At 38.1% G+C, this 14745-nt stretch overlaps 1 protein-coding gene across 1 annotated transcript in view; it reads right to left on the minus strand.

The window, feature by feature from the left end:
• Window positions 1–14745, minus strand: part of pknox2 (pbx/knotted 1 homeobox 2) — a 119613-nt gene that overhangs the window by 25881 nt on the left and 78987 nt on the right. Inside the window, exons 6-9 of the mRNA XM_044371125.1 lie at window positions 8556–8727; window positions 5237–5422; window positions 4906–5041; window positions 1571–1668 (exon numbers count right to left, since the gene is read on the minus strand). Coding sequence (XP_044227060.1) covers window positions 1571–1668; window positions 4906–5041; window positions 5237–5422; window positions 8556–8727 — 592 coding nt within the window. The remainder of the gene's footprint in view (window positions 1–1570; window positions 1669–4905; window positions 5042–5236; window positions 5423–8555; window positions 8728–14745) is intronic.

Below are 14745 nucleotides of genomic sequence, written 5' to 3' on the forward strand. Positions count from 1 at the left end.
AGCAAAACAAAGAAGTTCTGACTCTGAAAAGATCCTGCCCGTTACAAGCGTCCTGTGAGCAGACCTAACAAGGGCTCAAGTGCCTGATGGTCTCTACTTCAAGAATAGGGTTTCTGCTCTTGAGACTCTGGGGCCTCCCTCCCAACAGAGGAGGGTCTGTGCTGTGCTGGTTGCTATTGCTGGATACAACAAAAGGAAAGTCATAAAGGTTTTGGATGCCAACAACAGTCCTCTCCATACAGTAAGACTTTAATAAAACAAGCACACTTTACAAAATAATTAAAATGGCTTTCTAATAGCTGACTGCTTGCCTGGAAAACCTTAAGGCAACAAACACTGCATTGTAGGTAAATTACAGAATTACAGAATGAACAATAAAGTTGTCCTTTTGTTTTATGATATTTATAAGAACATAATCTGAGATTAAAGTTTTATTATGTTATTCTTAGATTCTATATTCATCTATAAGACATAGTTAGATTGGAGCTAGACTGAATAAGTACAAGTAAGCGAGTGTCAAATCAACTCTGACTCATCATACAGAGATAAACCAGAGTGAATGAACAAACTGATAATGTTCTGTATTAAGACATGAGAACAGTACATAGTAGTGGTTCTATAACTAAGCAGTTTGTCCTACAGTAGCAACATTTAAAGAAAACTTAAGGAAGAGCACTACATTGGCTTTCAGTAGCATTGCTTTTGGCCTTCAATATTCTAAATGACGTTTTTCATTTGAATATCTCTTTTCATAACTATTGTTTGAATTCATACTTCATGAAACTAGAGATGCTCAATAGATGTTGTTTTTGGAGTTGAGTAACACCGTAACAGTCTGTTCTACTGAAAGATTCAACTGATTAATAGGAAAAGGTATGAGGCTCATTCATCTCCACAACAACCGAACAGTCAAAGACTGAGGATACAGTGAGTGTCCCAAAACAACTATAGATGCCTTTTGAGGCCAAAATTTAATTGAAAATGAAGGAAATATTAAAACCACAAATGTGTCATAAAACAATCTAATTCCAAGCATTCGTGTGGGCTTGACTGTTATAAAGTCTTTCATGGAAAGAAGATAAAACATTTGTGGTCATCATATTTCCTGTCCATAATTATTCCACAATGCTTTCCTCTCTTTGTTTGTGAAAGACAAAAACTCGGTTTGTCAAAAGGTTGTTGAAAAGAAAAACAAAAAAAAAAAAAATGTTGAGAGAATGTTGCAAAGCAACTTTGAGTTGATTACTTCTTGGATTTGTGTAAATCACATCAAGAAAAATATTTGATCCCTAAATGAAGTTAGTCTTAAGTGCATGTCCTTATGACTTTCATTCACAATCAAACCTGATAGACTCATATAAGCACCCAAACATCACAGGAATAAACAATTTCCATTTTGTCTGTCAGCAGGGGATTGTGTGCAGACAGAGACAATGAAAAGGCGCCCGGGAGGGCTTCTGTGAGATGTAAAGAGGCCCTTTTAATAATAACAAACTGAGACAGTGGGAGGTGAGGGCACAGTGAGGGAGTGAATGTGTCGGCCAAAGCATCATTGGTCAGATGGCTTTACCTGTGAGTTCTGGATCTGTATGGTTCCCGGCGGCAGCGCCTGTGTTAACACTTGCCCTTGCGATGTCACCATGGCAACCGGCTGGTACAGGGTCCCACCTGAGGGGATAATTTGTCGTCATGAGTATCAAGTGGCTTCAGCAGCCAGTAGCAGCCACATCCTGCGCCACTACCAGAGCTATATTAACTTCTTGTCAACACAGAAAACAAAAGTATGGCAAACAAGAGGCAGAATTATTAAATTCAAGGTGCGTTAATGTCCTTTAACCCAGAAGAAAAAGAAGAAGAAGAGAGACTGTTTTTGCTGCTGGTTTAATTAGCCTTGATCAAGACACTCTTATCACAGTCTGTTTGAGCTCCTCAATGTGTAGTGATCAAAGGCAGAGACATTGATTTATTTTGGGTTAAAAGGGATTTCCAGAGGGCAGGATTAACATTTAACTGTACAGGCTTGACATTATGAGAATCTATCAGCCAAACACTCTAAAGGATACTTACCATGCTCTCTGATCACATGTACACAACACTCAGTCACTTATACACAGCAGTGTAATGAACAGGAACATTTTTATAAATAACACTTAAATGTTACAGTTAGGAATGGTGTACAATGGATATGCTTGAGCTAGGTGATAATGATTGAAATCAACAACATGCTAACAATACAGAGTATTGAAATTAAAATTAAATTTAATCAATTAATTAATTGAGTGCTGTCCACCACGTATTAACTAAACATTGACGTTACATAATATCAAAACTTTAAAAAAAAAAATTTAATGGAAATTTGTATGGACAATTTGCTTGTTATAATCTCTTTTTCATTTTGTGGATCAAATGTCATTTCAACACAAGTCCCATGATGATTATTAATATTTATAACTATTAAACTGTATTTACATAGCACTTTTCTGAACACAAAGTGCTTTGCATGGAACACAACAAAGCAGCACTGTAAGATTTGCTAAAATATGTCTAAACATGTCTAAAATCGATACTTTATGCTTTTAATGTTATCAGCAGGATCTTGAAATCAATTCTAAAATGCACAGGGAGCCAGTGAAAGGAAGAAAAGATGGGTGTGATGTGTTATCTTTTTCGAGCGGCAGTGTTTTAGATAAACTGAAGACTAATTTATGGCTGAGACCTGAATAAAGGGCAATAGAGTGGTCTAAATGAGAAAATAAAATCTGAGAGAGTTAAAAATTCACTTATGGAAAGCATGACTGAACCTTCCTGGTCGCTTGATTTTCAAACAAAAGATGAGTGAAAAATCACTGCCAAGTTATGCGCACGGTCCTATATTTTGAATGATAGCTGACTGGTTGTGACTGTACATGAATAGTGAAAGATGGTGGGCAGAATAGAAGTTGTAAAAAGTTTCTGACATCCAGCTTTTAATTTCCAATAGACATGACAAGGTTTGTGTTATACTAGCAGTGTCACCAAGTCTTAGAGGGACATACAGCTGTGTGTCATCAGCGTATAGGTGAAGTCATTCACCTCAGATCTCCGTAAAATGTGATCCATTGGCAGCACATGTATTGACAACAAAAATGGTCCTAAAATAGATCCTTGAAGAACACCACAGGCGAGACAGACAGTTATGAAAGATACCCCTCAAATGACGACGGAGAAATTTCTACTAGTATGGTAGCAAAACCAGAGTCAGAATAAGGATGTTGCATTGAAGTAGTAGACAAGCTTTTTGGGCAATAAAAACACCTCAAAATGGATGATATATTTAGCAATATTTCCCTCTAGATTTCTCTGTCTGTTTTTATCAGTTTCAAATTTATAATAATAATAATGATATTACATTTTATTTATAGAGCGCTTTTCAAGGTAAGATATTATAACTTTGATTTAGCAAAACTGATTGAGATCCAAACCTAACTAAAACTAAATGTCTGACTGGTACTGTGTATATATATATATATATATACTTTTTTTTTCAAAGCATTTTTTTTCCTACAACTAAGGGTGTTGAGATTTAAAGTGCACTTCTTCAGACCATGTCCATGGGTTGGTCAAAATATAAAGTTTCATTATGGAAAATGGACCAAAATAATAAATTAGAACTCAAACTTCACCATATGATCAGGGTAAACCCTCAAATATAAGACTGGGTAGTCCTTACTGTTGTTCGTTAGTAACAAATATGCATATCACTGCATAATGTCTGTCTATATTCTTACAGTAAGTGTCAATTATTATTTCTCTACTGTCACATCTTGCCTGGACTTTGGGTGTTATGTTGTGTTCTGTGGGGTCTCCTGGTTTTGCACGTTTGTTTAGTCCCTCGGTTCATCATTGCATCTTTAGTTTGTTGGGTTGTGTGCTTGGGTTTGTGTTTGTGGTTGGTTTTGGATGGGTTAGTATAGATGGCATTGAGTTTGTTTTCTGGATTTTTGTTCTGTTTCCCTTGTGTGTTCATGTACTCCTCCACACCTGCCCTGCATTTGGACTCGTTAGCCCTGCCCTGCTGTCTTCCCCACACCTGCCCTGTGTTAGCCTCGTCAGCCCTGCCACGCTCCCTGTGTGTCCTCAGCCAATCAGCTCCCTGTATGTTCATTCCCCTCTCGAGTTCTCCACCCATCTCCCCACCTGCACCTCATCTCCTTGTTAGTTCAGTTTCTTTAAGTTCGGGTTTTCTGTTCAGTCTTTGTTGGATTGTTTTGTGTTGTTCCTCCTGCCAGTTCTGTTCAGCTCTGTTAACCTGTCCGTGACCATCCACAATTAAAGAGTTTTTCATCATATCTGCATTCCGGCCTCTGCGTTTGGGTCCACTCCTGCATCTCCTGAGCCCTGACACTCTACATTCTTATTCTGTGTTTTTTCCCCTGACATTGACAGTATGAATCACTAATATTTTGTTTATGTTTTGAATATAGGAATGTCTCAGTATTTCCACCATATATACAGACAAGCAAGATTCTCCTGTTTACATCTACAAAAAAAACCACTATACACTACAATTCAGTGCTGGCAAAAAATGGAAAAGTTATGGGTTCTGAAGTAATGTATTCCCACTTACTGATAATGCCTAAAAATAGGTGCATTGTAAAAGCAAATATTACCATGGGAATTAAAACTACTTGAATGAAACTACTTGTCTGGCCAGAACAGCATGAATCAATCCAAGTCTCATGGATGTTAAAGATATTAGCAGATTATGCCATACAGAGTAAGTCGGAGACATATGATTAATAGTTCAAATAATCCCTTCCCAAACTTTGAAATGTGACATTGCAGTAGGAAGAGAGGAAACTAACACAAGCCAGGATTAATACTGTTTGTGTATGTGTCAGAGTCACTGTGTTTTAATGTGCTTACCTGATACCACTTGAGAGTTGATGGTAGTCATGGCGACATTGCCCTGTTGCAGACCCCCGGCGGGCACCACAATCCCTGAAGGGTTAACAGAGCTGGAGACAGAGGTCATGGATGGAGAGGAGGTCTGAATTAGTTCCTGGGGAATCACAGAGAGACACTAGTGAGCAAATGTAAAGAGGTAGCTATATTGTGTGTCAGGCTCATGTGACTCAAAACTCCCAACAGCAAAATCTACATGTAGATAAAGGAAGGACAAGGTGTATCTTGGGGAGTGCTAATCAAAGAGGGGTACCATCGAAGAGCTATGAAATCCACAGAGTCCATGACTGACCTGCTGCATGCTGAGACTGGTGTGTGTTGGAGAATAGGGTCCTCCGAGGTCATTACGAAGGAGGTTGTCGCTGTGCATCTTGGTCTTGAGGCAGGTGATGTAGCGGTTGCAGAAATCCTTACAGAGCTCATTGACCTTCTCTAACTCCAGTAGGTGGATCCGCAACACCTGAATGGCCTTTACCATCTGAAGGAAACAGAGGCAAACCATGAGCAAAGATCACCATTACAACATACTATGAAACTGAATCACTTATTGACCATAAAATAATGCTGATTTACCCCTTAATAATGGTGTTATTAAGGCATTTTAATGGGATTTTAAGGGGATCATGGAATAATTCATGCATTTTGTGTAGATTTTCAGAATGTCTGTACAAAATTCATTCAATGGTCATGCATCCAATCAGAGATATTTCAACCTGGATGACAGTGGTGGACCAACATTGCCATCCCTAGCTGCTAGCATGGCTAAGAAAATCCATGCAGAAAACCCATTAAAAAAATCTTAATAGTGTATATTTTAATCCTTTAATTTACAGCAAATCTAAGATGAATCCCTTAAAATCTGTCAACAAACAAAGGCAACCATGAATTTACACCTACATTTGAAAAATTGTGGTCATTTGAAAGCAGTACTCTAGTGATTACCTATATCCAGTTGGGGGACTTTTGAAATATAGATTTTTAAAAAATGAATCATCAAAAATGAAACAGCAGAGACTGCACTTTAGTCACTGGTATGGGTCAAACCCTACAAACACTGGATCCTACATTTCCCACAATGCAATAAATTAACGTCTTTCATTAGAACCCTTGACATTTCGTTAATGTAGAGGCTGGAGTAATGAGCTGTGCTCGTCGCGAGCAAAGAAGGAAGTACTGTGACATTATTATAGATGACAGAGTCCACAAAGGGGAGAGGGATGGATGGGTCAACAAAATGGCCGGCATGAGAGAGCTCAGTTAGCTTCCCATTTTCTACCAATAGTCAATGTTGCTTTCTTTTAACCATAACGACAAAGGTCCCCTAACCTTAATGAAGTGGTAATTTTAAACCAAACCATGATCTTCCCTCACTCTAAACAAGTTGTTTTTGTGGCTTAACCTAATCACACTTTAACCACAGCTGTGCCAGCTCAGAAACACTTATATGTGTCAATCTGGAGGGCATGGACCAACAGCATATTGTCATAACATACATAACATATTGTCATTGTCTTAATTTGGAGGATTTCTTGTAAATCCATGCAGAAGACCCATCACAAATTCTACAGGCTCTGAGAGACTGGGTAAAAGCTTTGTATAAATATACATAGAGGAGCTGATCACCCATATCAGCTTTGGACATACTCAAACACATTAAAACAAATCAAAAACCAGATTGTCAGGACACTATGTGAAACAGGTGAGACAAGGTTTTAACAGTCCATTTTAAAAAGTGAGATGTGATGAGAGGAAGTGACATGCAGCAATTTCTTTTAGTGATGAGCAGGGAATGACATTCGATTTTAATGTTTATGTCAGAGATGCATATAGTATACACAATGCATATAGTATATACAAGTATACAGGGGGGCTGTAATCCTTTTATCCTTCCCTCTCCCAAAGCCAGAAGTCAACAGACAGAGCTTCTTATATGCAGAAAGGCAGACTCTTCTCCACTGAATCGCTCTAAAGCTAGCTTTGTGGGCTATAACACTTAAACAAATAAAATAACTTATTTTCATCATGGTTTACATGCTAATGATGTCGATAAAATGTTATGTTATGCTCAAATAAGTTTTCACCCGTTTGCACTTAACCTGTAAAAACAATTCAAAGGGGAAAAACTAATAAATAGTGTTCACTATTTATGGTACTCCTCCTTTTGTTGTAGCTTTGAAGTTATTATTAAACTTTAGAAAAAAACACTGGCAGACAAGAGTGATTGGAAATACTAATATTTTGTGCTGATGATTGCATGCATTCTGTATTTTTCTCAAAACAGTGTTCCTGGCATGCAAGCAAAGAGACCAGACAGCATTTAGACCATCAAGGGACATTAACAATCTCCAGTGAAACATGTCCTAAAGGACTTCTTTTTAGTAGCTTCTTAAGGCTGACGAGGCAGCTTTCAGTCCAGGTTTTACAGACTAATACTCCTCAAGCTGTTTAGGAAAATCATCCCCTGCCACAATGGATTTATTGGTCTGATCAGACATATTCAGGTAATTCAAATAAATGCAATAGCTGGGGTCAGAGAGGAACTCCTATCATAACAGAGGTAGATGACACAGATGGCCAAATGTCTGATATTTAACAGACCGTTTCATTGGAGTTGCGTTGCTAGGAAACAACTTGGGTCCAGGTTTATTTCTTGACAGCTATAGATAGTAGCAAATACAACTGAAAAAACAATTTGAACATATTAAGAATGTTGTTTGAAACTGTGAAATGGCTAAAAGGCCAATGTTGAGTCAAATTTTGCTAAACCTATAAATCAGTCTGACCCTAGTTAGGGGTTTAGTTGTGGTGATAACAGGTATCTTAACAGGAATCATTCAGTGAATGTACAGTAATAATATAATTCAGTATTTTCTTCTCTTCAGCCATTATCTGACCATCAATAGCTTGGCTTTTCTCCACTCCATGCGGCACACTGTGGTGCACTCCCTCAAAGTCACCACTCAAGGTCAACAGAATGGACAGAAAAGTGCTTGGCCAAGGAGGAGATAAATCAGCTAATTAAACTGCGCTCGCTTAATCAAGGGACCAGTAACTCTTGTGCCCATCACAGCCAGTCAGGCCCAGTGTAACATTACTACCCTGTGGAAGAGTTAGTGCCCTCTGGGAGGGATGCCCGTACATAGTGCCTCATAAAACACACAGATGCAGGGTTAATTGACTGTTCAGCACTTCCCAAGTACTGTAATGGCAAAAGTGCACTTTTTTTTTCTTGTCTCTGTCTTTGTCTCTGTCTGGCTTCAACTCCTCCCCCTCTTTTCTCAGTGAACATGCTCAGCATCCTCCTTCTCTTCGTTTGTAATTACAGCTAGGTGTTGTGCAAGAGGAAGTGCAGGGGGAGGATGGGGAAGATTGTATGAAAAAGGAGGGAATGATTAGGAGTAGAACCCTAACCCTGCGAACATGCATTTCTACACCTTCACTATTTTTATTATTGTATTACTTTTCACGTTTCCTAAAACACAAATATTACAGCGCTGGTTAAAACATTTAATTGAGGAAGTGCCACAATAAAAGGACTTGAAATCAATATGGTTGATGCCTATGTTGTGTTAATGATTATCATCTATTATTTGTCACAGCAGTTGACTTACCAAGTTGTCCAGCTCTGGATCTTCACTGAAGAAGGGCTTGTGATCTCGCTCCTGCTGGTGCACAAAGTTTTCAATGTCCACATCAAAGCTGGCTGATGTGATGCATTCAGATCCCTGTGTGGCCTGCTCACATTTCTCAAACAACAACGCGAGCAGGGGGAACAATGGATGTCTGAAGAGAAAGAGAGATGGGAGAGAGGTACAGTATGTGTCAGTTCATATTAGTGTTGTCTTTTATTACACTTATAATTCTTGTCTGTGTTATTAATTGTGTATTAGCAGTAAATTTTGAAGCTTAGGAAATTCTCATTTTAATGAATTTCTTAAGTTTCATCAGAAGATAATCAATGCATTTTCGGAGTTTGGGTGATTTTTGTGTGTTGCAATTCATTTTCCTGGTGCAGCCTACTTTTACTTTGGTTAGTAATTTCCTACATTTCCCAGAATGCCTTGCCACAGAAGAGGTGTTAATTTGTCACTCTCAATCAAAGGTGGGTGTAAGGACAACTAACTAGTCAACTTCTTTTTGTGAAAAAACTTGTTATTTGTGCTTGTGTGACTGTGAGTGCATTTGGGGTGTGATCTGTCAGGTCTGGAAGAGGCACTTGCTCCTTGACTCTAAAGGGCTGACACCAAAAATCTGATGTCTGCTGTTATGTTTTATACACAGCTGAAAATGTTTGTTGCTTGAAACTCATTTGGGTTATCTTGACATGATGTGACATATAGTCTTTGTTTACCTTTGAGAATATGACATTTGACCTGAGATGCAAGATAGTGACTGTTTTATCATGGATATTTTTCATCATCCTGTTTCCATCATCAAGTAAAGAAAAAGAATAAGTTACACATTTTATATTCATTACATTACAATATCACTTGAGTGCTGGACAGATTATCATGACCATGGTTCCTAGCACAAATTTGTAAAGGGCCTTTACCTACCAAACAATTTACAAACACTATGTTTTATGTTGCAGTTATGTCAATTATTTTGGTATATTACTTGACAAGTTCATATTCAGTGACTTTAAGTGACAGTTTGTTGAGGCAGTCATTCGTCATTTTGGATCATTTGTGTTTTTATCTTTGAGATTTGGGAACAAGTATGTGTCAGAAACACATTAGGAAATATTAACAGTAATCCACAATCCAGCTTTGTTTTCAGTATAGTTCTGATGGAGTTGTAAGTATATACACTTTATTTCCATAGCACCTTTCAAAACCAGAGTTACATGGTGCTTCACAGGTGCACAGAAAATCCAAAACCATAAAATACAAGAATCAAGCATAAAATAAATAAATCAATACATACATACATATAAAAAAACAAAAAAGCCCAACATAAAACCACTGAAGTAGAACTCATAAAAAGGTTATAAAAATGTCAGTCTATACAAGTGGGTTTTTTAAGCTGTTTAAGCTTTTTCTGATCTGATACTGAATGGGAGTTTGTCCCACAGTGTTGGAGCTAAAACAGTAAAACGCATAATTCCATTTGTCTTAATCCATGGAACTTTTAACAACATTTGGCCGTCATATCTACGGGGGGCTTGGCACAGAATAAGCCATATATATGAAGCGAATGAAACATAAAGCAGAGCCAGACTGTGTGGAGATTTAAAAGTAATTATAATCTTAAATTGAATTCTGAAAAAAATAGGGACCCAAATAAATTCAGCAGGACAGGAGAGATACAGTATATTTTACATCTAGTGTTGTTTGGAAGTTTTGCTGCTGCATTCTGCACCAATTGTAGACAGGCAACTGCTGCATCATTCAGGCCACTAAATAATAAATTGCAGTAGTCTAGGCGAGAGGAAACAAAGGTGTGAGTAAGTTGTTCAACTATGTTTTTTGTGTAGGATTAGTTTAACTTTGGCAATATTTCTGATTTGTAAATATCAAGATTGAACAAGACTCTTGTCTGTCAATGCGGGGAATACTGATTGGTATGATTTCCAGGATTAAATGAGACATACAATGCCATGTCATCAGCATAACAATGGTAGGACACAGCGTTGAAGTGACAAATAACATAAACAAAGCTGAACAAAATAGGGCCGAGGATTAAGCCTAGTGGGACACCACCATCCCCGAGCTGGGGAAGAAGTTAAGTTGTCAAAAGTGACTCAGTTGGGTCTAAGAGATGTTTGATATCCTTGATTTTCTGTCTGTCAACTGCAAAACTGTGCTATTCTGTTTCTAGCTGGGTCCATAGTGTCTTTTTCTGTTTTTAAGGTTACACAGGTTGGTGCTGACCCACTTGCAATGTGTTTTTTCCCCCTTCTGATTCTTGACATTAGTGTTACTTTATTTTTGCACAGCAAGCAATTTAATTGTGTATAACACTCATATAAGCAAATAACTATATCACATTTTTATTAACATGTGAGTCTGCTCTTATATAAACAGAGTCCTTTTACTCATATTTCTCCTCATATGACTCCAGGGCCTTGAGCTCATCTGTCTATGATCCTTTCACCTTACATCTAAGACACATTAATGGAGAGAGAAGAATTCAAGACATAATATGAGCTCCACTCCAAAGCACCTCTCCCTCCCTCGCTGTACTTTTAATAGCGTGGCAGCTCCATGACATTCCCTAAAGGACATGCTGAACATACGGACAAGGTTCAGCTAGAGATCAAAAAAAGATCTTTAAGTGGATAGGATATGGTCCAGTGACAGCGCTAGGCTTCAGAGTGTCACCTACATTGTTACCATCTGCCTTTTATAGGGAATGTCACTCACATAAGATTCCCCAGATACACTGTGCAATGGTCCATATTGAGCTGCTGTACGTAGTACATGTCAGATTATTGAGCATTTCCACTTGGAAAAAAGCTGCTGCCCTAATGGCCAGTGTGATAGAATACTACAATGCAATAAAATCTTACAAGAACATGGATAGGAGATTGACTGATAATAAAAAGTTTTGGTACATATGAATATTTGTGCCCCAGAAGAGCAGTATTTGATAGTGATGAACTCCTTTCTCCATTCTGATTCTTTTTCTACACTCTGCCTCTTCCATACTCACTGACTGTCCTTTGTGTCACCTTTAACTTAGAGGAAACCCAGTGGAACTTCTCAAAATACGTCCCAGTCAAATTAATTATGATAAGGACACTTGGCAGTATGTTATATAACCCTTGTAAGCTGCTTACTAGTGGCACACATTTCATTACTTTTACATCCAGAGGCTTTAAATGTTCAGAGTACACAGGAAGGCATCTTCAATGGTGATGTTTTTGCCATTTAAAATAGCAACAAGCAATAATGGAAGAATGAATTAAGTTTAAACATATAGTAATTTTAGGATTTGAAATACAAGGCACTGCTAAATGGCATTACAGTACTGCTTTCCTCATAAAATTTCAAAACATCAAGCATTTCCTAATCTGATTCTGGGTGACATTAAAGCCCCTATGTGTGGAATTTCAATGTGATTAGAACATCTTTCATTAGCATCATTTTTTCTGATTGCACAAGTTTTTTGTTTGTAGAAAAATGACACAATCACAGTAAAAACTGGTGGAGTCTACAGTATGTCTTGCTTTCATCTCATTCATGTCAGTGTCCCCGGGTCAGATCAGTGGGGGGAGGGGGTGTGTAACTGTCTGCCACAGTGTGTATTTTGATACCATCACTTTGGGGGTGCCAATGTCACTCGTCTTGTGATTTTCTCACCTATCATAGATTGCAGTAGTAATTTTATGTTCTGTACACCCTCTGTGGGAAGGCCTATAGGCAGTTTTAGGTCACTTTCCCACCTGTTGTTCAGTTCATTTGATCCACATCGTTTCTAGAACGGTTCATGTTCAGGCTGACTTATTACAGATGTTTCATGATGATTAAACATACAGTGATATGGACTCACTGGTAACTCTTACTGACAGTCATGCAGTGTTTTTCTGCCTCTTATGTGTATATTTATGTTCTCATTAAGCTCATCAAGAAACAATTGATCATGAGAATTATTATGTGACGCTGTAACTGGACCTAATTTTATGAAACAGAATGTAAAAGAAGCATCCCTTATCCAAATACAGACAAGTACAAAAGCACAACACACTTGTGTTTAAGTCCTTTTCATTTCTTGGTCCGGGACAATCCTGACGCTTCCCATTTCCAACCGTAAGTGTCATGTTTCTAACCGTGAGTCAGGACAGTTTTTAAAAACGAAACTTGATTGTTGTGGTGTTTATTGTTGCCATGACAACAAAGGTTGCCTACCTTTACGGAAATAGTAACTTTAACCCACACCACATTTCAAGTGATCATTTTAACCCAAACCATGATCTTTCCCTAAACCTAACCAAGTGGTCTTTGTGCCTAAACCTAACCAGACCTTAACCACAGTGTTGTCACACCATAAAACATCATTATTTTTATAACAGTGATTTGTAACAGTTTTGGAAATCTGCCAACAGAGGCTGCATGGAGTACATGTGGTCATTGAGGAGCATGTGTTTCGGGTGAAGCACATATGTGTTACCATGGTTACTAAATTATCTTACATATCTTATATATATATATATATATATATATATACATATGCTGCTTATATAGATTATTTTTAGAATTGTTTCCTGATCAGCAGATGGATTTAATATTAAGTATTAAATTCATGTTTAAACCCCTTAGTGTATCTACTATCATAAAAACCTGTTGTTGGTCCGTTTTGCTTCCACACCACATGCAAACCACACCAAACCAAATTGGCACACACAGTAGAGTTAAATTAAACCTGAACCAAAGAGATTAGGTGTGAAAGTACCCTTAAATACTGATTTGAGAGCTTCAGTTCACTATTCTTTATCACTTTGTATTTCTTTGACTATAGTAACACAGCAGGTAATGGTTACAAAAAGCTTTTGACTGGAATATCAGCAAGATCAGCAGGATTAAATCTGTCGGAAAGAGGAAAATCAGTGCTTGCCAACCCTCTCCTCACTGTTAAGGTGCCATTGAGCAAGGCATTTAACTACCCAACAAAAGGGCATTTACTCTCAGCCAATCAATGCTGGATAATAAAGGTAAAATAAATTGAGTAGAATACAATAAGTTTCATGAGTCTAGTTTTATTTGTGAAAGTATAGTGATTAGTGGTAGTTGTTTGATGATGACAATCAACTAGAGGTAATATTTTTCTCATGTTTTTATGTCACACTGTGTCATTGTTGTGGTCATGCATGTGTTTGTGTGTGTATGTGTGTGGTGCATGTACATATATTGCAGGGGACTGCACTGGCATGGAGGCAGGCTGGGCCCCTGCTCAGGCTCTAACCCATGACTCTCATTTGCAGCCTTTAATAGTCATCTATATTATACTCTAATCTGCCTGATCCCAATTTAATGCCGCTCTCTCAGCCAGACGTGGCAGGAATACTAAACAGGAGGGTCACGTGCAGAGTGGAGAGCCTCTGCCTTTTCTGTTTAATGTCTGCTTGTGGTGAGGTGGGGAAGAATCTGGCTGTGGGTGAAGGAGAGAGAGGCGGGGAGGGGGGTATAACTGAGAGCAAACAGGGGACTCTCAGCACTGCAGATGGTGTCTTAAGTTATTTACTCTTACATTCAGTCTGTGTTATTTTTATTACAGAAAGTGATTAATTCTGCCAATTGGGTGTGCTAATTAAACCTCATCTTTTTTTCCAAAAGTGTTAAAATCTATAAAGAAGGAAGAATAAGACATATCAGCTCACTAGTGTCAACAAAATGCCTCTTTGTTTGAGTGTTGACTTGCTTTATAGACATCACGCGGGGATAGAAAGGCGTACTCTAACTAACACATCTATTCACAGACATCTGCTGTCAAGGAGATGTGGCACTGCGGGGCCTGAGGACCCAGGAGCATTGTGGGTAGGCATACGGAGCACACAACACCTTTACTGGCTGGTAAATCCATAGACATCCATGTGTGTATTACAGAACAAACACAAAAAGCCGAGCTATAGACAAAACAAATACAGCAATTAAAGGTGATAATCCAATGATAGCAGAATGTCTTACGTGTCAAAGAAAAAAAAAACTGTTTCATAAAGCTGTAGATACACTGTGCATCAAGCTGTTGCCTCATAAAATCCTTAAAAGACGATCAAACTTTGTCTCGGATTCATCATACACACAAGTAATGTTCATAGGATTGCAAGCAGATTTCAAAATGACATCTTACTAGAAAAACATT

Source organism: Thunnus albacares, chromosome 13 (assembly GCF_914725855.1).
Source record: "Thunnus albacares chromosome 13, fThuAlb1.1, whole genome shotgun sequence".
Taxonomy (NCBI): Eukaryota; Metazoa; Chordata; class Actinopteri; order Scombriformes; family Scombridae; genus Thunnus; species Thunnus albacares.